Source organism: Zingiber officinale, chromosome 5A (assembly GCF_018446385.1).
Source record: "Zingiber officinale cultivar Zhangliang chromosome 5A, Zo_v1.1, whole genome shotgun sequence".
In the NCBI taxonomy this organism is placed as follows: Eukaryota; Viridiplantae; Streptophyta; class Magnoliopsida; order Zingiberales; family Zingiberaceae; genus Zingiber; species Zingiber officinale.
Window position 1 is genome coordinate 142,487,607 of NC_055994.1, and position 21,404 is coordinate 142,509,010.

General features: G+C 37.1%; 2 protein-coding genes across 2 annotated transcripts; one reads left to right on the plus strand and one right to left on the minus strand.

Moving 5' to 3' along the window:
* The first annotated feature begins 2,936 nt into the window (after positions 1 to 2,936).
* Positions 2,937 to 4,957, plus strand: LOC121982173 (alpha-1,3-arabinosyltransferase XAT3-like). The gene is made up of 3 exons (XM_042535122.1): positions 2,937 to 3,201; positions 3,295 to 3,375; positions 3,692 to 4,957. Exons 1-3 carry the CDS (start codon positions 3,084 to 3,086, stop codon positions 4,903 to 4,905), a joined length of 1,413 nt encoding a protein of 470 aa, XP_042391056.1. The 5' UTR covers positions 2,937 to 3,083; the 3' UTR covers positions 4,906 to 4,957.
* A 388-nt stretch (positions 4,958 to 5,345) lies between these two features.
* Positions 5,346 to 17,586, minus strand: LOC121982174 (probable beta-1,4-xylosyltransferase IRX9H). Its single transcript, XM_042535123.1, has 4 exons — positions 16,667 to 17,586; positions 6,885 to 7,113; positions 5,893 to 6,081; positions 5,346 to 5,601 (listed from the first exon to the last, which is right to left on the minus strand). Exons 1-3 carry the CDS (start codon positions 17,296 to 17,298, stop codon positions 5,902 to 5,904), a joined length of 1,041 nt encoding a protein of 346 aa, XP_042391057.1. The 5' UTR covers positions 17,299 to 17,586; the 3' UTR covers positions 5,346 to 5,601; positions 5,893 to 5,901.
* Between the last annotated feature and the right edge of the window lie 3,818 nt (positions 17,587 to 21,404).

The window sequence follows — 21,404 nt, forward strand, 5'->3', positions numbered from 1 at the left end:
CTTCTTCCTTCTTAACTTAAAACGAGCCTTGTTGTTGTTACCCAATCCATGTCGAGATTTGCTCCTATCACGCTCTTGGTTGTTATTTACCACAAGTCCTTCCTGAGAAACTTCATTGCTTATTTTCTTCCTTTAGTGAAAACCTAACAATGTACCTGTGACTTCCTCCAATTTGAGAGTTTTCTTACCCCATGTTAAAATAGTAACTAAATTCTCGTACGTAGAACATAAAAGTAGAGAATTCAACAGCATCCGCGCCTTATCTTCATCTTCGATCTTAACATCAACCCGCTTTAGATCACTTATAATATGGTTGAATACATTGATTTGCTAGATCAGATCGGTTTCTTCTGTCATCTTTAGCCCGGATAATTTTTGCTTAAGATACAACTTGTTTGCCAATAACTTTGACATGTACTAGCTTTCCAGCTTTTACTAAACTGCCACCAGTGACTCCTCGTCCATGACATGGTATATCACATCATTCGTAAGACAAAGTCTGATTGTTGTCACTGGTTTCGCCTGAAGTTCTTCCTAATCTGATCTCTCTATGCTTTCCGATTTCCTTTCTCCTAGCGCCTTCACCTTGCCTTGTTGCACCAACAAGTCCTTAACCCTTCTTTGCCATAATTCGATGTTCCCAGTTCCGTTAAATTTCACCATATCAAATTTCACAGAAGTCATCCCCGACATGTTGAAGAAATCTATAAAAACTTGTAGCTTTGATACCAATTATTGTGCAAAAAGGGGACAACACCTCTCAACCTCTAATGCGGAAGAAGAGGAAGAGAGAAAGAAATCATGCAGAACAACAAGATAAAGACGCACAAAAGGAGCAAACACGAGGAAGGAGAAGAAGAAGAGATATCATGGTTCGATGACGTGCCTACTCAATAAAAAATGGTTGAAACTTTATTAAAATTCTCTATTCACAATTGAATCATATTCCATTATTTTTGTGATTTACAATAGGTTTACAATAATCCCTATAAATAGTGCATAAATCCCAAACCAGTAAAATCGTAACAAAATTTTGCTATGAAAAATCATGATAAAATTCTGTTATAAAAAATTATAATAGAATTTTGTTTATATAAAATCGTAACAGAATTTTATTACGAAAAATCTTAACAAATTTTTCTTTCATGACATCTATTGTATTGATCTTCATCTAAATATCAGTCACCCATCAACAATTACTTTGTGTCAAATGGATGAGAAATCTTATTTTCTATTTCTATAAAGGAAAAGAGAGAGTAAGTAAGGAAAAATAGCGAACAAAAAAAAAAGAGAGAAATACATCCTTTGAAAGTTGAATCACCGACAAGAGAGGGGAAAGGAGTGGGATTACTGATAAGTGAGGGAAAGATCTGGGATTACCATGAGGAAGCAGAAAAACCTGGGATCACTAAGACTGTGAGGGAAATGAAGGATATTTTTTAAGAGATTCACTAAAAGAGAAAGAGGAAATGTTTATCCGTTTTAAAAAAGTATATAATTAAAAAAACATAATAAAAAAACATTTAAAATAATTAAATAATAGGTCTATGTTTTGAGTTCGTTTAAGATGAGAATATCTATTGAAATTTTAAAAAACACATTTAAGATGTACAAATATATACTTAGATGATTAATAAATATTTAAGTTAAACGATGTGAAGAAATTATGATAAATATGTATGTCAGACGAATAAGAGGAAGATTAAAAAAAGATTTAATTAATAATAATAAAATAAAATAAAATTTATTTAAATATAGATGATGATATTATAAAAAATAAAATTCAATAAAATAAAAAGATTTATATAACCGATAAAATAAAATTTCATCATCATCATCTATACTTTAAGCCGGCCCACATCCTAGTCACGTTCTAAATATATTTTCCATCCGGTGCACCTGTTCAAGTAGAAGTCTTTTCGATGAGACAGACAAATTGGGAAGGAACTATAGACCTGTTTGTTAGCAGCCACTCGAATTCCAATAATTTTAAAGAGCAATAGAAATCAAAATCACCGTCTTTTTTAATCACCAAATTAAAGAGCATCTATTTTAATTTATTTTACCAAATTTGACCCTTGTCTTCTTTTCTTATAAAAAAATAAAAAACTCAACCGAACCTCTTCTCGTCTAACACACCGTCCAAACTCATATAAATCTCACCCAAACAATACTTTTATCTCTTCTCCTTCGTCCTAGAGTAGGCTGCAACTGGCATGTTGTCTCTGTCGACTATCACTAGACTTCTCTCTTAGATCTACACACTCATTTTTCTTCGTCTATATCTGTTTTCTTAGCCTGCCCAGCCCCTTTAAAGATTATCTAGACCAACCAAAAATTTGAGTAAAAAAAATAACCATTGTCCAAAATTTTCTATATACTAAGTATTTAAAAAAAATCTTGAAATAAATAAATCCTTAATTGGGAAAAAAAAAAAATCAACGGTGGCGTCCCTCTTCAACTCTGCGGGTCCTTGCTATAGATCGTCAAAGTCAATCATAACCAGCGTATAGTGTAAATGACAAATTTAATTTGGTATGCAGATGACTTAAGAGAAGTCAAAGCAATGATAAACTTAATAGTATCTTGTTATACACCACTTACCAATGACTAAGGGTAAACTAATCAATCACTAATCAAGACTGGAATAATTAATCCGCCGAGACATTTTAATTAAACGTATTTTCCTCCTTCGTGTGAAATTCCCCATTTTTGAAGTATCTCCAGCCAATCCGCTCTTGCCACGTAGCAACACGAGCATTCAATCGTCAAACGATTCACGTGAACTGGAGTCGCCAGTTTGTTCGAATCCCCCAACTTGATCAGATGACAGCAATTGACGCTGAACTTATTCCCTCGCTTTAAAAAAAGAAAAAAAAAAAAGAGAAAAGAAAGAATCGAACGGTTAAACAAAGGGAAGAACAGACAAGGCTTCTTCCGTGGAATTACACAGCCGACGGAAATCCGGTGCAGCATGCTGTCCTATCCCTCGTTATAATATTCCTCCTTTTCTTTTCTACCTTTATTCCCTCCGCTGCTTCTGAGACAAGTCGAACGAAGTTTGCTTCCGACCTTCAGGATCGATGAAGTTGGCCAAGAAGTTCCGGCCACCGGTCGAGCCACGGAGCTTCGGAACGGGTTTGATCGTCGGATGCTTCCTGGTTTCCATGACCTATTTTATGCTGTCGAGGAAGCAAATCGGTTAGCATCTTTTCTTCTCGGAGCTTTGGTTATGGTACTACTATACTCTTAAGGAAGTTTTTCGCCTGACTCTGACTGATTGCGTCTTTGCAGTGAGTTGCTTGCCATCGTTGCTGACTGATGCGGATCCGACGAATTCTGCAGTTCAGAGCAGCGAAGAATTTCATTTTTCAGGTACGATCCATCTTTCAACCATGAAAAAGTTCTTCCAGATTTTGTTTGTTCGTTTTTTTTACTGTTTTGGAACAAATTAAACAAAATATTGAAACGAACAAGCAAGGTTTTAGTAAAAATAAAATTGTCAAAACAGAGTACAATAATTGATTGTAGATCGGCCCCTAGTATCAGTCTCACGTTTTCTTAGAATCGATCCTTGATCATTAAGCCAGGTATATCATGTGCTACGTCCGGAAGCGTAATACAATAATTGAAGATAAACGAACAAAACGTTTGAAATTAATTTAGTAAATTTTCACTGTGTTGTATGTAGATGGAGAGGAGGCAATTGAGACTGGTAAACCAATGTGTGATCGCTCCAGTTTCAGAGTCGATATCTGCGACATGGAAGGCGACGTCAGAATCGTCGGCAGCAATTTGTCCTCTGTTACGCTCATTGCTCCGCCTGCCACAGCCAGCGGCGGCGGTGGAGGAAATTCATCCTGGCAGATGAAGCCGTACCCTCGCAAATACGACTTCTCCGCCATGGCCAAAGTCCGGCCGCTCAACTTCAGCTCGCGCCGAGAGGAAGAAGCCGCCCTCCGATGTGCAGTCAACCACAGTGTCGTCGGCGTCCTCTTCTCCACCGGCGGGCACTGCGGGAACTGCTTCCATGACTACGCCGACGTGCTCATCCCACTCTTCCAAACCGTCTCCCCGTTGAAGGGCCGCGTCCAGTTCATCATCTCCGACTACCAAGGTTGGTGGATGCACAAGTATCGCCCCTACCTCACCAACCTCTCCGACTACGACGTCATCGATTTCAATTCCGACGACAGAGTGCATTGTTTCCGGCGGTTGATAGTGGGCCTGAGAGCCGAGAGGGACTTAATAATCGATCCGAGTCCTCCTAGCCACTGCTGCTCCATCTCCCACTTCGTCGAACTAACGCGGACCGTCTACTCGCTGGGGCGTGACAGAGCATGGCGGCGGGCGGCGACGGCGGTGGCGTCCGCGACGACTAGGCCGCGGCTCGTGTTCATCGCGCGCGGCGGGACGAGGCGGTTCGTGAACATGGAGGAGTTGATGGCGGCGGCGGAGGACGTGGGTTTCGAGGCCGTGGCGTCGGAGCCGGACTTCTACGACGTGGCCCAGTTCGGGCGCGTGGTGAACTCGGCGGACGTGATGGTGGGCGTGCACGGAGCCGGCCTGACCAACTTCCTCTTCCTCCCCGCCGGCGCCGTGTTGATCCAGGTGGTGCCGCTGGGCAACCTGGAATGGATTTCGCAGCATTTCTACGCGGAGCCCGCCATGGCCAGGAATCTGAGGTACTTGCAGTACAACATAACGCAGGAGGAGAGCACGCTGATGGATTTGTATCCCAGAGATCACGAGGTGTTCAAGGATCCCGACGCCATTCACAAGCAGGGCTGGTTTAAGTTGGGGGACATCTACCTCAAGCAGCAGAATGTGAGGCTCGATGTGCAGAGATTTAGGCCTACGCTGGAGAAGGCCATGGACCTTCTCCATCAAAGGAATTTACACTAGAGCACTGTTTTTCTTCATTAACTATGTTGAAAATCAATTAAAACTTTTCATCTGTTATAAATCAAAACTATATATTTTTTAAAAAAAGAATTAGATTTTTTTTTTGAGAAATATATATATATATATATATATATATATATATATATATATATATATATTTTGAAATACAATAATAGAAACCAGTAAGGGAGAGTAATTATGAATGTGCTTCAGTAACATCGTAAAGGTGACATTTTAATCTAGACAAAGAAGTCGATTCATTCAGGACAGATTTGAGGCGACAATCTGCCCTCAGCTTGGCCTTTGATCAAGAGTCTTAGACACAACTTGACCGAGTCTCACCTCCTAGCTAAGATAAATTTTAGGCCACTGCGTTCATGGGCTCTGAACGCAAACAAACAAAATAGTTTGTTACCCACAACAAGGTATATACGTTGATATATCTGTACATCAAACTTTCTTAAATGAATTATGGTGCTCTCTCCACTTAAAGAATAACAAATGCAGACTATGCAATTAATGGAGTCTACAGGAAAAAAGCGCATCAATGATTGAAAATTTTTACTGTGATCTCCTAAACCCGGGAAACAAAAGTGGTCATTTTCAGGCATCAGTCGCACGATTGCCGATGGATGTCCAGATTTCTTGTAGTGTGAACAAATGCTCTGCCGGGAAACCAAGTTCTACAACGGTTTCCTGCATCAATCATGAAACAGTCAAGAGACAGTGATTAGAGTTTATTAAAATAATTTCCATATTTTTTGTCAATGCTGCAACTTTCCAATATTCCCTATTTCCAACTGTACATGGAGCAAAAAATTTATTTTATTTATGTTAATTTATTAAATATTTGTTTTGTTTTTCCATCGTTTTTCTCTTCTCCGAATTTCCAGAATAGCTGTTTAAGGATACCTTAGCTAATAGCAACAAAATGCATTTAGCAAAGTGGTATACTGCAATAAAACTTAGGCAAAATAAGAGCTGAACCTGAATAAATTAGAATTCCTGATTTAACGGAATAATGCCATTAAGGTTCTTTGAGATTTTCCACCCTTTAGGATAAGCAAGGTGTTTAGCTTCCAATTGTAAACGCCAATGCATAATCCTTGGGCAATCACGAGGAACAGCTTCCATTTGATATTCATCTTCAATTATCTGCTCAAGGAATCCTGTATCCTGCAGCGATATTTAGTAAGTCTGAAAGGCTGAATGACTATTTAGGTAGTTAACAAATGGCAATGCAAATTGTGCAAGTGTAGGATTCAAGCAATAAAAAAACAATGGAGGGGGCTTTAATAAGATTAAAGAGTTGGCATGCTACAGGATGCTATCAAAACACTCATCTTTTGTTTATTAATTTTCATTTCAACATCTGACAAACTTAACAGACAAATTTTGCCTATTTGTGCTCAAAATAATACTCAAACTATTGATAATTCAATTCAGTATTGATGTTCAAGTAATAGAAAGAAACAAAATACAGTTATCTCTCCATGTCAAACTAAACTCATACGCCATGATGATGAAGATTAAGGGTCACAAGTTATAAAGGGTCAACTTTGACTAAAGAGTAATATAACATTATTATCAAGAACAAACTCACATTTTTTAGCAAGTCAAATACGGGAGAACTGCCCACACATTACCTTGTAATCAGTTAGTCAAATTTTCAGTTCAATAACTTAATTAAAAAAGTGGAGGGCTTTTAGCAGTTACAGTATAAGGATAAATAAAAGGAGAAACGCAAAGGGAAATAAATTCATAAAAAGATCATTCAAATCGTTTTAGCAAGTAAAGCACCTGAACTACTAACTATGTTTTGTTTTTATACTTCACATTGTGTTTGATGTCTTGGATTGTTCATGTAATCATAGTCTTCACTCTTAATAAACCTTTTTCTTTTACCATGTTAAGAATTTAGTGACAGTTCTGCTTGCAGCTAAATGCTACAATTAAACATAAAAGAGATGAATACATACTTCAAAATCATCTGTCACGGTATCCAGAAGCCTAATGACATCTTTTGGATGCCAAAGTATGTTGCTGTTGAATGCAAAACCTGACATATCAACAGGAAATCTTTGTAAAGTGGTGTTTTTCTCATTTATGTGCCACCCTACCACTCGGCGTCCATCGCATACTGGTCCTTCTACAGCAATCTTACTTTTGCTTTGAAGAAGCATTGCCACAGGCCAGGTGCCAAATCTCCTGTATAAGCAAATAAATCATTTCCATGAAAAAAAGTTCATGAAAACATATGTTCATTGTTTAGGAGTGAAAGTTAATTGATAGTTAATTAATCATAATTAAATTAAAATACCCAGTAATTTCATATGACTAATTGCACCTGAATGAACAAGACTGCATGACGTCACCAGTAATTTCATTTAAAGGATATTCCACATTGTCCCTTTCTGCCTAAGGTAGATATATTCTTTAGTAGAGTAACAATAACCACAAAGGCAGCAGTCACAAAGATACTAGTACGACTACTTTACAAATCTTTCTTTAACCATGTAGAGTTCATTCTGAGCATATTCTTATCATCCGTAACTCGGAAGCAACTCTCATTTCACCTATATGTATTATTAATTCATTCCTAGCATTTTTCTCTCTCAACTCTCAATTCACCTCGTATGTATTATTAATTCATTCCTAGCCTTTTCCTCTCTCATTTCTTGTTCTGAATCAAAAACTACTAAAAAATAAGAAAAGGCATAACCCCTCTTAGTGAGATCATGCTCTAATCAGTTGTGTTCAAAAAAGGTGCTTTGATGTGTCGAACAAAGGGTTTAAGTTAATCTACTTGTAACTATAATATGTGTACATTGTGTAGGGACTTGGCTCGCGGAGCTAGACTTGGTGCTGGCTTGATGGTTCAAAGGTTTGTTGGAGATCAAAGAAGAATGGAATGAGGCATCTGAGGGCCCCCAAGATGACAAGCATCGAGTTGGCAGCTTTGATGGAGCTAGAAACGACAAACTATGAAGATGAATGAGTAACGAATGTCACATGGAACAAATTGAGGATCGGTGCAAATGAGGGACTAACAACCTAATGGGAGATGATCGTGTGGGTGAAGTAAAGCTACAAAAGTAAGCTCTAACATGAGTTGTGAGAGTTGAGTGACTTGTAATTTGCGTTTCAAACAGTACGGACTTAGGAGATGACTCGACAAATAGTTTAGTTGTAATGAACGATCCAGTTGACTGAAGGGTAATCCCAATCAACTGGTATGTTGAGTCAACTTGGGAGTTGACTCAGGCTGATGTACTTTCAAACAGAACCCACTGGTAGTTGACTACTGAATGCTTGACAAGAGTCGGAAACAAAACCATCAAGCGAGCAGAGCAAAGTTGTAACCGTTAGACTGCTTATGTAATAACAAGGTTGAATCAACTGAAGTAATTGTTAACAGGAAAAGTAGTAGAGTGAAATTAAATTGATTCAACTATGAGATTCATTGTTAGGAAGAAGGCTGAAGTGAAAAAATAGTCGAGTCAACTCGCTTGCTGCAAAATAGAAAAGTGAAACATATTTAAGGCTATAAATAAAGAATCAAAGAGAATTTGCAAAGGCTAGCAAATTGTACTTACTACATCCCAATGCTCTTTTGTTGTAATTATAGCTTCAATTGTTGTGCTTACTTGCCTTTCCACATTGTAAGACAACCTCTTATAAGAGGTTTTTGTGCCTCTAGAAGATCCGAGAAGGATAAAATTAATGGGATTCAATAGTGACTCACCTTAATCATCATATGCCATGGAATAGGAATCAGGGTTTGAAAACCACGTAAACTTATTGTGTCAGTGCTTGCGTATTTCCACTGCATTAATTTGTTTTTTTGACCATGTTAAGTATTAGTTAGAGTAAAAGATTGTTTTTTTCGTTGCCCGGGATTTTTTCCTCCAAATGGGGGGCACAACCACGGGATGCTAGACTTCTGGCCGCCCGCCGCGAGCACTTCCCGATTCCCGATTTACCCTAGCGGCTAGTGGGAAACTTCCATAGAGTCGGGCCGGTCGTCCCAAGTTCGGTGTTACCTGGTTCATCATTTCATTTTTAGAGTAAAAGATTTTTTTTTTGCCCCCCGGTCTTGATAAATGTATGGTAGTTAGTCTCACAAAATGCATCACCTATGTTCGTCCCTCCATGCACTTAACACCTGTGCTCCTGATGAACCTTCTTCCATCAACGTGAGGCCGTCGTGTGGGGGGTCGTTAATGTGGCGGTTCCACAATTTTTTCTACAGTTAAAGATTTTATGTGATGCAAAAAAAAAAAAACCTTTGACAAGTGTTACTCACACCTCTCCCACTCCTAACAAGTCCTAGAGACCAGGAATTTGTTTCATTGTTGACTAGATTGAGATATAAGCAAAAAAAAACTCACTCGGACATGTAAAAATGCCAATTCAAACTATAGCCTAGATGATAACCACTTCAAACTCGAGAGATAAGATATTGATAATTCAACCTTTCTGCGCATAGTTGGTTACTTGGTTATTCAAGAAAAAAAAGGAAATGGTATTAAATTCTGGATTTATAATGAAGCAATGATTAGTAATAACTAAAACATACACCTTATATATACACCTAGAGTAATTCAAGTTCAATTAACTTTTGGGCCTGGTAACCAAATAAAAAAATTAAGGGTTGCTTTATGATTAAATACCCAATGTTAAAAATTATCTAATGATATGAACATGAAACTTATTTTTTGTCTAGACATAAGCTACCCTCAACTATGCTGCTACCTAGATACACAGAGTGGGCAAAAGAGGTCGCTTAGAAAAGACACATTACACTGGCTGCTCGACACATTACACACATTACGCTGGCTGCTCAGTTGTGATGCAACATTAATAAACATTCTCAAATTGTTGTGGATAATGCAAGTAAAAAAAAAAAAACCCTACAATTATAGGTTTAGGTTAGGAACTTGGAATATAGAAATAATTCTTACTTGATCAAAATTAGGAGAAAATAATCATAATATGCCATATTATAGGATACAGGTTAGAAAGGTTCAACAAATAAGTAATATGGGCATCAAATTTGCTATATAATATATATATAAAATAAAGTAGGTATTATGTAAGATAAGTATCATAAGTAAGATTGTCAAACATAAGAGATTTAGAGGTAGAATTATTTAGCAAAAAAATATTTTTGAAAATGAGATTGCTAAATATTAGTGCTTATGCCCTGCAAAATTGGATTGAATAATCAAATCCGAAAGGAAGATTGGGACCCTAGGATAAATTCAGGGTGAACCTATGAAATGGTTCTTGTTTATGATAATGTCATTAAGAAATAATAGAATATTTATTATTAAAAAAATATGAGCATTTTTATATACAATTTGGGTTTAAACACTAAAATTTATGGCAAATTTAAAAATTATATATTAGTTAGTAGTATTGAATTGAATAGGGTTAAATAAACTTTGTATAGGTATATATTTGTAAGATGTTTCTATTAAAGTTTTAAAGAGTTTATAAGATGACGGTATAATTTTATTCATAATTTCAAAGTTCCAACTGAGAATCAATAATGAAAGGTAAAGCCCAAACATATAGTTCCAAGTCATCAATATGGGAAAAATATCAATGTGTCAATCTATCACCCATGTTGATACAATTCATATCTTAGTTGATACAAGATGTATTTAGGAAGATACTATCCAAAATGACCAAGAAAGGAAGATTCTATAGTGCAATCAGTCCAAAATTGGTTTAGTGTAACATCCGGGTTTGATGTTTGGGGCGTGGTTTAAAATCTCGATCCGTACCAAGGTTGAATGATACACTTTCGTTACCGTATCGTGCCGATATGGTTTCAATATATATATATATATATATATATATATATATATATATATATAGCTTTATTAGGGATACATTAAGCCTATTTAAATTGCCCCTATTATAACTACGAATTGATTGAAATTATTAACCTAAATTTTATTTAATTAAAAGCTAATTTCCTGCCCCTTCTTGTTCCACATCGCCAATGACCATGGGGCTAGCCCAACGTCACCGTGATGGCGGCAGCAACTGCTCGGCTCTCGCGACGGGTTTGCTATAGCTGCGGGGCTCACCCGAAGTGTCCGCAACAGCCTCAAGGCTCGCACGACGCCTCCGCAACGACAGCGGAGCTCGAGCGACGCCTTTGTGGCAGCTGCAAAGCTCGCGCGGGCCTCCGCGACTGTCACGAGATTCACGCGACTGTCACGAGATTCACGCGACAGCTCCGCAGCTATCGCGAAGCTCGCGCAATGCTTCTGCGGGGCCGCGAGACTTGCGTGACTCCTCTACGACTACCGCGGTGCCTCGAGACCTCGGGCATGTTGATGCTGGTCAGTAGGCTGAACGAAATGTTTCTCCTATATCGAACGATTCGGCACGAAATTTTAAACCATGATTTGGGCAAAGAGTTTAAGATACGGTTTGTTTTGTGATTTGATATGTGTATTTGAGTGTATATAGATTTGGTGGATATACACATGGAGACGAGTTGATGTGGCAAAGGTCATGGTTACTGATAGCTCAAGGTTTGCTCAAATTGGAGAAGGATGTATGAGACATTCGAGAGACCACAGGATGAGAAACAACAACGTGTTGTTGCGCCTAAGATAGCGGACTACATAAGTAGAGAATGAAAGATGGCATGGGGAGAGACTTAGGGGCTTGGTATATTCGAGAGACGAGAAGCTTGATGGGAGATGGATGAGACGGACTACGTAAGTGGAGCGTGAAGGTAGATCTCAATTATTTATGAGTCATGGGGAGTAAGTCAATTGTTTGGTGCACCCATATGGGGGACGAGAAGCTTGACAAGAGATGACCCAATAGCGGAGAAAGCTATATGGTGAGTTGAGTGTTGAGAGCAAATGTACTCGAACGAAGGTAGATCTCAACTTAGGCAGACTTGTAATCAAGGACAATTAATGGTCTAGTGCCTACAACGAGTGGAGCTCGAATGAAACGGTTGTAATCTATGGGAAACAATCAAGTGCGATCAATTAGTGGTGTATAGTAGTCGATTGATCGACGAGTCCTATTACCAAGGTTATAAAAAGGGAATCTACAGAGACTATGTAAGGTGAAATATAGTTAGTTAAACCCTATTAAAAGCCTTCTTTGTATTAAGCTCTCTTGTATTGCTCAAGTGTAATTGTGATCTTGTAAGAGGTTTCTCCACTTTCGGTACTTGACCATGAAAGAGAAAGCAGTTTTCTACGAGTGATCCACTAATAGATTATAAGTCATGGAATAAAAGCCAAGGGACTGCCTAACTACATAAAAGTTGTGTGATTAAATGGTATGTGTCTCCTTGTATATGTTTGTTTTGTTTGGTCAATTATCTATTGCTTTACTAAATTGATAACAAGAGAAGTCTAAAAATTTTATTTGGACCCGACCATTTCTAACCCACGTGTTCCAACATATTCTCTTTTGTGACTCATCCCTTAATTCTATCTATTCATCTTAGGTAGATGATGAAAGACTAAAAAAAAAGAAAGAGAAGCATCCGAATTATAGATTGAACCCTAGTTTATTTTGAAAAAAAAAACATTTTTGATGTTGGCAAAGAAAGAGAAGTAGGTTAAGTTAGGATCTAAATTTTTATAAAAGGAGAGTGGAGTAGGTTAAAAAATTTTGGTTTACGGAAGAGTTTATTTGCAAGGGCAGCTAGGATAATTTTGCAAGCCTAATATTGCTAAAACTCAAATATGGGGGGAGATTGTTGGAACTTTCAATCCTCAAAGGTCTGATGCTACCACAGGCTTTAGTGTTTATGCAAAGGGTTTATGTTAGGACTTGCTTTGTGTTTGATTTATGCTCCTAAGTCCAGGGACCAACGTATTCACATATAAAGTATCTGATGGCTCAAGGTCCATGGAAAATCAGTGGAAGATTGGAGAAGAGTGGTATAGGACAACCGAGAAACCATAAGATGAGAAGTATAGGAGGTAGATATGTCTGTGAAGTAGAGTTCGCAAGTGAAACAAGAAGGATAGAACCAGTATGGACCCAACTCGGTACATCTGACGGACAAGCAGTTTAGCAAAAGATTATTGGAGCACATGAAGAGAGCTGAGAGCTCAATGCATTTAAGGGACAAGAAGCTTGGCAAGAGGACTCATGGCAAAAGGCAATTGCTCATGAGCTTAAACTTGAGTGAAAATATACTTGGTTGTGGGATTTAGTCAATTGTCAGTCGACTGATGAACCATGGATAAAACAATTGTCGCAAGAATCGATCGCAAGCCGTAGGAATTGGTCGTATCAATCAACTAATGGTGATTTATACTAATGGGTGCCACATCAGTAAGACCATGTCAAGGTTTCATTTCGTAGAGGGGGCTTTAAAAGAGGATTTAAAGGCAGCAAAGACGCACAAAAAAATTGATTATTTTATTGTTTCCATTGTTATTTTATTGAACCACATTGCAAACGATTTTTATTGTAAGCTTCCTGATCTATCCCTAGCAATTCTGTAAGAGGTTTTACACCATTGGCATTTTACCGAAGAGGAGAAAAATAGAGGATTCCAAGAGTGATCCACCTAAAGCATCATAGGTCGTGCACTAAGACCCTAGGAGCTGCTGAACTACGTTATATTGCCTATTGTGTCACAGTGTGTGTGTGGTATGTACTTGTTCTTTTTATTGTTTCCACTGCTAACTATATTTTTGTAACCTTACTAAGATTCACAACAAGAGAAAAGATTCTTTTCGTTTACAGGCACATTATTCACTCCCTCCCCCTCTAGTGCTCATGTTCTCCTCACCATATCACTATGATCTAACAAGTTGCTTAAATATAAACAATCATTTTGCCGAAACCTGCATCTAGTCTATTTCCAATAGCTAGTCAACTAGCCTGCATCTAGTCAAGTGTCAACCTTTGACAAGTCAACTAGCACTTGAACAATCTCCTTACTTGCTTACAACCAATTATAAGCCAATTGCATGGTTAGAGAATTGAGTCAGATAACATACATAATTTGGTTACCTCCCATAGTCACAAAGCTTCAACAACCAAGCCTAAGAATCTCATCTAATTACTTACGCAATCACACATTATTACTTCTTGCTTGAAAACAAACCTATAGTCACGTCCATATAATACATAAAGGATTCATATGTCTTCAGGTGTTCATCTCCTCAATCCAAACTACCTACCCTCAAACCTATAGTCACGTCCACTACTCAATCCAGGCTATCCAACCTCAAGTCCATCTTCACATGATCCAAACTTCTTGCCACCAAGTCCATAATCTATGTAGCCTAACCTACACACTTGATATAGGTGCATCAAATAAACACCTAATGTAAGTAATATTAGCAAACTATCGAAACAATAGTCTAATCAAACCACAAGGGAAGAATCATTTCCGTAACAATCTTGACATGTTGAAAATTTGCTTAATGTGGTATTGATTAGCTTAAATTGATGAAAATCTTTAACCAGAAACTATCTTTAAATCTGCTTGCACCATCGAAGATGGTACAAAATCTGCATAAAATACATGTATGATGATTTGCAAGCAAGTTGTGATATTTTTTAATCAAAATAAGTTTCATTATGCTGAAAAAATTTAAAATGTTTCTCTGAAAATGTTGGTAAGTTTAAGGAAGCCAAAATCTTTGATTTTTAGACTTTAAATTGATTTTCATATTAGCTTGCACGATCAAATTTACATAAAATTAACATAAAATGCTTACAAACTGATTTGTTAATTTATGAATAAGTTTTTCATCAAAATCTTTTTAAGAAAAAAGTCCTAATATCTCTCTAGCAGTGTTGACAAGCTCAAAGTGGCTAAAATCTTTGATTTTATAGACTACAACTGCACATTAAAAATTCCATCACAAGTTGATTTGCATCAAACTAACAAAATTTTAGCTTTTTGTACACAATTTTAATATGCCTGCTTAGTGGTGCTGATAAACTCAAATAAAGAAGCCAAGATTTTGTACTTTAGACCACAAATATATTCTATCACATGCAATACATATGACTATCAACTCCCTTAGAAGTTAATGGATGACTTTTCAAAAAGTAAATTATGGAGAGCAAAATGAAATTATCTTTATTAAAAAGTAAATGGTTTTATTGAAATTGTTCACTTTCATCAACTTAAGGTAAAAATAATTCTAATTCAATAAAAAAGCATGTGAATACGTTCCAAACTCAAATTACTTATAGATGAAACTCCAAAGTTCCTTGTCTCAAATTAGCAAAAGCAAACCTTTACAATAAAACTATTAACTTTTGTTAACTTAAGAATATAATCAGTAAATTGCAACTATCAACAAATTAAGATAATAATATTCTCTTATAGAAAGTTAAGAGAGAATGACGCAACAAAATCGACAAACAAAGGTACGATTCTCACCCAAAGGAAAGTTACTAATGCTCATCCAAAGAAAAAGAAATTGCAAATTGTATTAACTCAAAACTTGTCTATTACATAAGATCATATTCCCCTTTTATAGTTTGATAACACGACCTAACTTTATAAAATAAAAGACTTTTCTAATAAAACCACAATTTTTCTAATAAAAGCAAACAAATTTTAAAAACTAAATAACTTTTTAAAAGTTCCAACAAATAATAAAAAAACTAATGACTTAGATAACTTTTAATAGAATTAAATTCTTATATGCATTATTCCCCTCGACCAAAAAGAAGTTGACTCTGTCAAGTGGGTAGGTAGAGTAGTTGTGGAGCGGAGTTAGCTTTTTAGCTGAATCGGATAGTTGTTACTTTATTTTTTTCAATCATTGCCTTTTTATGTCAATGTATTTCCTTATTTGGTTGAGTGAAAAGATAGAATAGTTATGAAGCGGAGGTGCCTTTTTAGCCGAATCTGATAGTTGGTTTATTTCTACGATCATTGTTTTTTTATAAAAACATGTTTCTTTGTTTGCATTATTCTCCCCACTGAGGTATGAGAACTCAACTCCTAACAAGTTGTTGACTTTTTCTTCTTGGATTGCATTTTCTAAGCATAGGGAACAATTGCTTCGATAGAGATATTTCCCATATGCAAAGTGGAGTTCTCAATTTAGTGAATAAAAGGATATAAGGTATTTAACTCAGCTGGTCGACAAGCATCAAAGATATAAGTAACTACAAAAGGACTCATGTCAAATGATATGTAAATTTTAAAATTGTTATCATGAATTACTAGATCATAATGTATGATGTTTGTTTTCTTTAGTTTCCTCATTTGACTTCTTTTGATAACATGAATGAATGAGTTATGATTTAAGAGCCTAAATCAAGCAGAATCAAATTTCCTTCCCTTCATTGTCAAGCTCGGACTCTCGCTTGAAGCTGTCCCACATGTTGGAGGCAACTCGTGACCACGAGAGAGATAGCTCATGGCCACAAGCGAGCTGCGGGCAGACTAGCTAGCAACCGCAAAGCCACAGGGCATTGTTAGCGACCGCGAGACCACGGGCAACCACGAAACCACGAGCAGCCTCGCTCTTGCGGCTTCGCTCGCAGCCATAAGTTTCCCCGAATTTATGGCCCTCTTTTTTTTTTTTTCTTTCCCTCTCTTCTTTTTTCTTTTTCCTTTTCTTTCCCTATGGATTTTTTCCCAGCTTGGATTCCTTTCCTTCTTCAATCCACACCTCAAAGTAAATAGAGCATAAATGAAGAACTAATTCGCTCAGTCACATATTCAGAAGGATGATCTACCAGTGTATGTTGCTGGAAGAATAATGTCACTATTTGATACCTGATCTGCCTCAATCGATGAAATAGGTCAAGGGTGTAGACATTGTCATCATCCGCAAAGTACACAATCCCGTCCAGTCGATGACGCTTGATGTGCTTGAGGGCAGTGTGGCGCTGGCGAACGTCTCTGTGGAGAGTGATGCTGGTGTTCCTGCGGCAGACGAGGTGTCTGTACATGACTCCGGACCTCCTGAGGACGTCGGCGGTCTCCTCAGTGGCTGTCTTCATCTCAACCACGATCCACAGGAGGGGCGGGGGGACGAGCCGCAGTGTCTGGGCGAGGCGGGTCAGGTGGTATCCCTGAGCCGCCCTGTTGTAGGTCGGCGTCACGATGATCAGGAGCTTATTGAAAGGACTTCCGACCTCCTCCGCGCCCTCTACCTCTACGGAAATGCTGTTCAGAGAGGAAGCGTCGGGATCATGGAACAAGCCGTGGGGCGGGGAAAGCGTGGGGCCCTCGAGGTCGGGAAAGGATACAAGGCCCCAAAAGAAGCCGGCGAGAAAGGACAAGAAGAGAGCGCGGACGAAGGATCGCCGGCAGCGGAAGTCGAGCAGAAGAGAGGGAGCGTAGTGCTGCTCCTTGCCCACCATAAAGTGGCCCTTTAAGGGGGAAGTTCGACGGATCGACGCCATGACCGCCGCAGCGATCGACGATTCAACCGCTGCTCTTCTTCCGGGAGGGGAAGAGCAGGCGCCACGCCGATTGCGGCATGAATAGCAGCGATATTATAGTGGAAGTTGAAGAAGGCTCGGCTAGGTCGAAGGTGGCAGCTCCGCCACAACAAGAAACACCGGGGAAAGTGACTCGGTACTCGCCGTCAGCCACCAACCCGAGGAAGAAAAGAAAAGAAGTGATGGCGAAGAGGTTGAATTGTAGCTGTCTATTGCGTGGCCAAGAGGATGCTTAGAAGATGCCCAAGTTCTACCTGCTCCGAACATCAGCTCTCTTTATTTAATAAAAATTCAGGGAAAAGAAAAAAACATCACCCTTTTTTTGCACATGCTTTATCACGTGGAGTAGTCAATAATTTTTTAGAAAAGCAAGTTTTTTGAGCTAGTGTGGTTTCCATTGTTTCGGATCTTCACGGATATACCGATTTTATAATTAGAGAGTAAATCCCTAAGAAAATAATTTTTTGGGAAATAAAATCTCACTTATTTAAAGAGTTGGTTTATCGTCATAATTTATTCTATTCATTTAATTGTAGAGCCGATGATAATTTTTTGCCACATGTTTTCATTGTTTTGCAAAAGGCTTCTGTTTTGCACCATTCCAATATCTTTCTCCTTGAAAGATTGAAATTGCTACCGCCTTTTATTCATTTTGGAATAAATGAATAACGAAGTCGTATGAGTCAAGTAAGGTCGTTGTTGGATTGCTAACAGAGGCTAAGGAGTAAATAAAACTTTTCGAATTGTCTCTTTCTTGTGTGTCCTCGTGCAAATCATTAGTCTAGCAATAAAATAGTAGGCAAACAAAAAGATAGCATAGAAAAATAAAATGAGGAGGCTCTGGGTATATATTTGGCAATGAAAATGATAATAAATTATAATTGAGAGGTTAATGGTAATGAGATTGATTACTGGATTGATGGTGCTTGGTATGGATACTGGAATAGATTTTATTCCCATTAATGTGCTTAAATTATGGAATGAGAATCGGTCAAAATTTTCATCATAGTCATCGTAGCCAAAAAATTCAATTAAACGGAAGAATTATAAGTGATTAAAAAATGCTTACCTTAGAAATTCAGTTTGAATGATATGTTTTACAACGATAATTAGAAATTAAATAAAGAGAAGAGACCTTCTTACCCATTGGTTCATTAGGAATAAACAAGTACTGTGAAACATTGATTCATCGTCGTAGATTAGTAGACGCAGCAAGCTCTTGATCTAAACAAAACTTGATGGATAGACTTCGCATGACCTCTCCACTTTAATTTTTTACATGATTAAAGAAAATGTGTATGCTTTAGTAGTTAATTAATGTCATGTTAATTAATTTACTATGACAAGTTGCATTTGATTGTGTTCACATTTTACTGATGCGTACAGAATTAAAATGTATTCACATTTTACATACGACAAGTTACATAATTAATTTTATTGATGCGTACACATAAAGAAATTGCCTGTCACAACTTACCAAGGGTGGTCGAGAGGAAGAGGCATTGGCGGCCAAGCATGGGGGAGGAGAAGAACGGGGGGGTTGGAGGAAGCAGACCACGAGCGGGGTCGGGGAAGAAGAAGCACCGACGACCGGCCGGCAAGCTAATAGGAAGGAATGGTTTTAAGGATAACCTAGGGGAGGGGGTGGGTTATGAAATTAAGGGTATCAAATCCATATTTTGATTCCGATTAGAGCCGTTAATTTGGGTTAGGCCCGTCGGGTTGGCCCGCCCGCCAAATAATTTAAGCGGGTTGGGAATTGGGTTGAAATTTTATCAACCCAAGCCCGCCGCGGGACAACCCGCTTAGGCCCGCGACCCCCGCGGGTCGGCCTGCAACGGACTTGGGTTGGCCCGCAATGGGCTTTAGTTACCCTGCGGGTTGAGAAACACATGTATGCTAAGTTTTATGTCAATTTATTATCTTTCTTTATTATAATTTTGAAATAAAATAGTACTCTTCATCAAACATAAATATTAATTTGTATTCATTTATATTTAAAATATATGTTTATGGATACATTTGATTGATGAACCTTTTCGAAGTAAAACGTTGAAGATATAAAATATTTTTAAAAATTTTTTAAAAAAAAATTGATGGACCTACGTGTTGGCCCACCAAACTCGCAACCCGCCCTGGATTGATTTGGAAATTTTTCAACCCGCCAAGTTAATGAGTCAACCCGCCCCTCCCCGCCATGGGTTGATTCGTCTGATAGCTTTAATTCCGATTCTCATCTACCAAACATCCAGCATCCTAAACCTGCCTAGTTTATTAGGCTAGTCACTCTTAAAATATAGTTATTATTTTCTTGAGACTCTCTCAAATTTATATATCTCCGTAATAATATCTCATATTAATAGATAGATCTTCATCTTTTAAATTTATAATCTTTTTTATATATTTCTAACATGGGACTTTGATTGTATTTTCAACAATCTTACTTTCAAATGAAGGATCATCATTACTCTTTGTAAGCATCCGATCACTCTTGATCTACTCCGGACCTCCCATCGACTTCGTTCAAGGTCACTATATATGTCATCCGGTCTGGAACATGGCTCTGATACTACTTATTATGGTCAAAGGAATTCATATAGTATGATATTGTCCATTTTTAACCTAAGCCTTCATGGATTTATTTTTAGATTTTACCTAAAAGACCTCTTATCAATGCGAATATTTTCATCTTTTAAACTTGTAATCTTTTCAATGTATTTCTAACATAGGACTTTGATTATATTCTCAAAAACTTCTTAGAAAGAAGAGTTTGCCCTTTCGATAACATAAATAAAGATGCTCTTTTGATTTCCTATCGCATATTTATATATTTATATAATTAATATTTTTTTCTCGTGTGTAAGGGTGCGTATTCAGTTAAAACCAAACTAAATTGAATTAACTGAATCAATTTTTTTAAGTAACTGAACCGATAAAATTAAATATAAATTAATTCGGTTGAAAATCGAATTACTTATTTTTTAATTAAGATCTAAAAATTTGATTCGGTTTAACAAAAATTAGGTTGAGGTCTAAAAATTCAAAATTCAGTTTATTGGATCTATTTGGTTTAACCAAATAAGAAATTTTAAAATCGAACTCGAACCAAATTAATTAAATTTTTTAGAAAAAAATTGAAATTTTGAAAAACCAAACTAAATTTTTTAATTCGGTTTGTTCAATTTAACCGAACTTTTACCCACTTTTACTAGTATATATAATCTAAATCCAACAAATAAACAAAAGAGATAATATTATCATATTAGGATTCTTGATGCTTCCACCACTAATTTATTTCAAAAGTTTATGCTCCAAAAGTTATGGTATTAGAAAAAAAAATTATTACCATAAAATCTACTGAGTTTTGTAGATTTTATGACACAAAATTCATGGAACCAGAATTGTAGAAATACCCTTTATTAGAATTAGATCCATGTATAGACGCCAAGGGATGTGTGTCGACCGGCTTCTTAGTGGAATTGAATTATGCCACACATCTATCATGGGTACCTCTTTAAGCACCAAGTGTTATTTTTTTAAAACAAATTTTTTTAATTTATGATATAGTATTTAGGTTATTTTTTAAAATAAAATATCCTTGTGAGTTGTTCTCGCGGTGTATATATAAATTCAGTGGAAACATCAAGTCCAAATCATATTTATGATAATAATATTATCTCATATATTCATTTGTTAGATTTAGATGGTATATACATACGCATCAGGAAGAATATTAATTATATGAATTTATAGATGAGCTTAAAGGAGCGTCTTTCATTATTCATATCCTGAAAAGGGCACATCATTCTTTTAAAATTTATCAAAAGAATGGCCTACTTATGTAGATGACTATTATGACTATTATAAACTTCTCTATGTGATAATGATCTGAATAGTGAAATAGGATAAGCCACTGTTTTACAATGTTTGCACTTGATAAAAATATAGGACTCACATGTTTTCTTGCAGGAGTAACAAGAACTTTGATCTCTTTGCCGAGCAAATGATCATAGTAGATTAGCAATTGTTTGCAGTTATTGTCATAGAATGAAAACATGTTGTCTTTT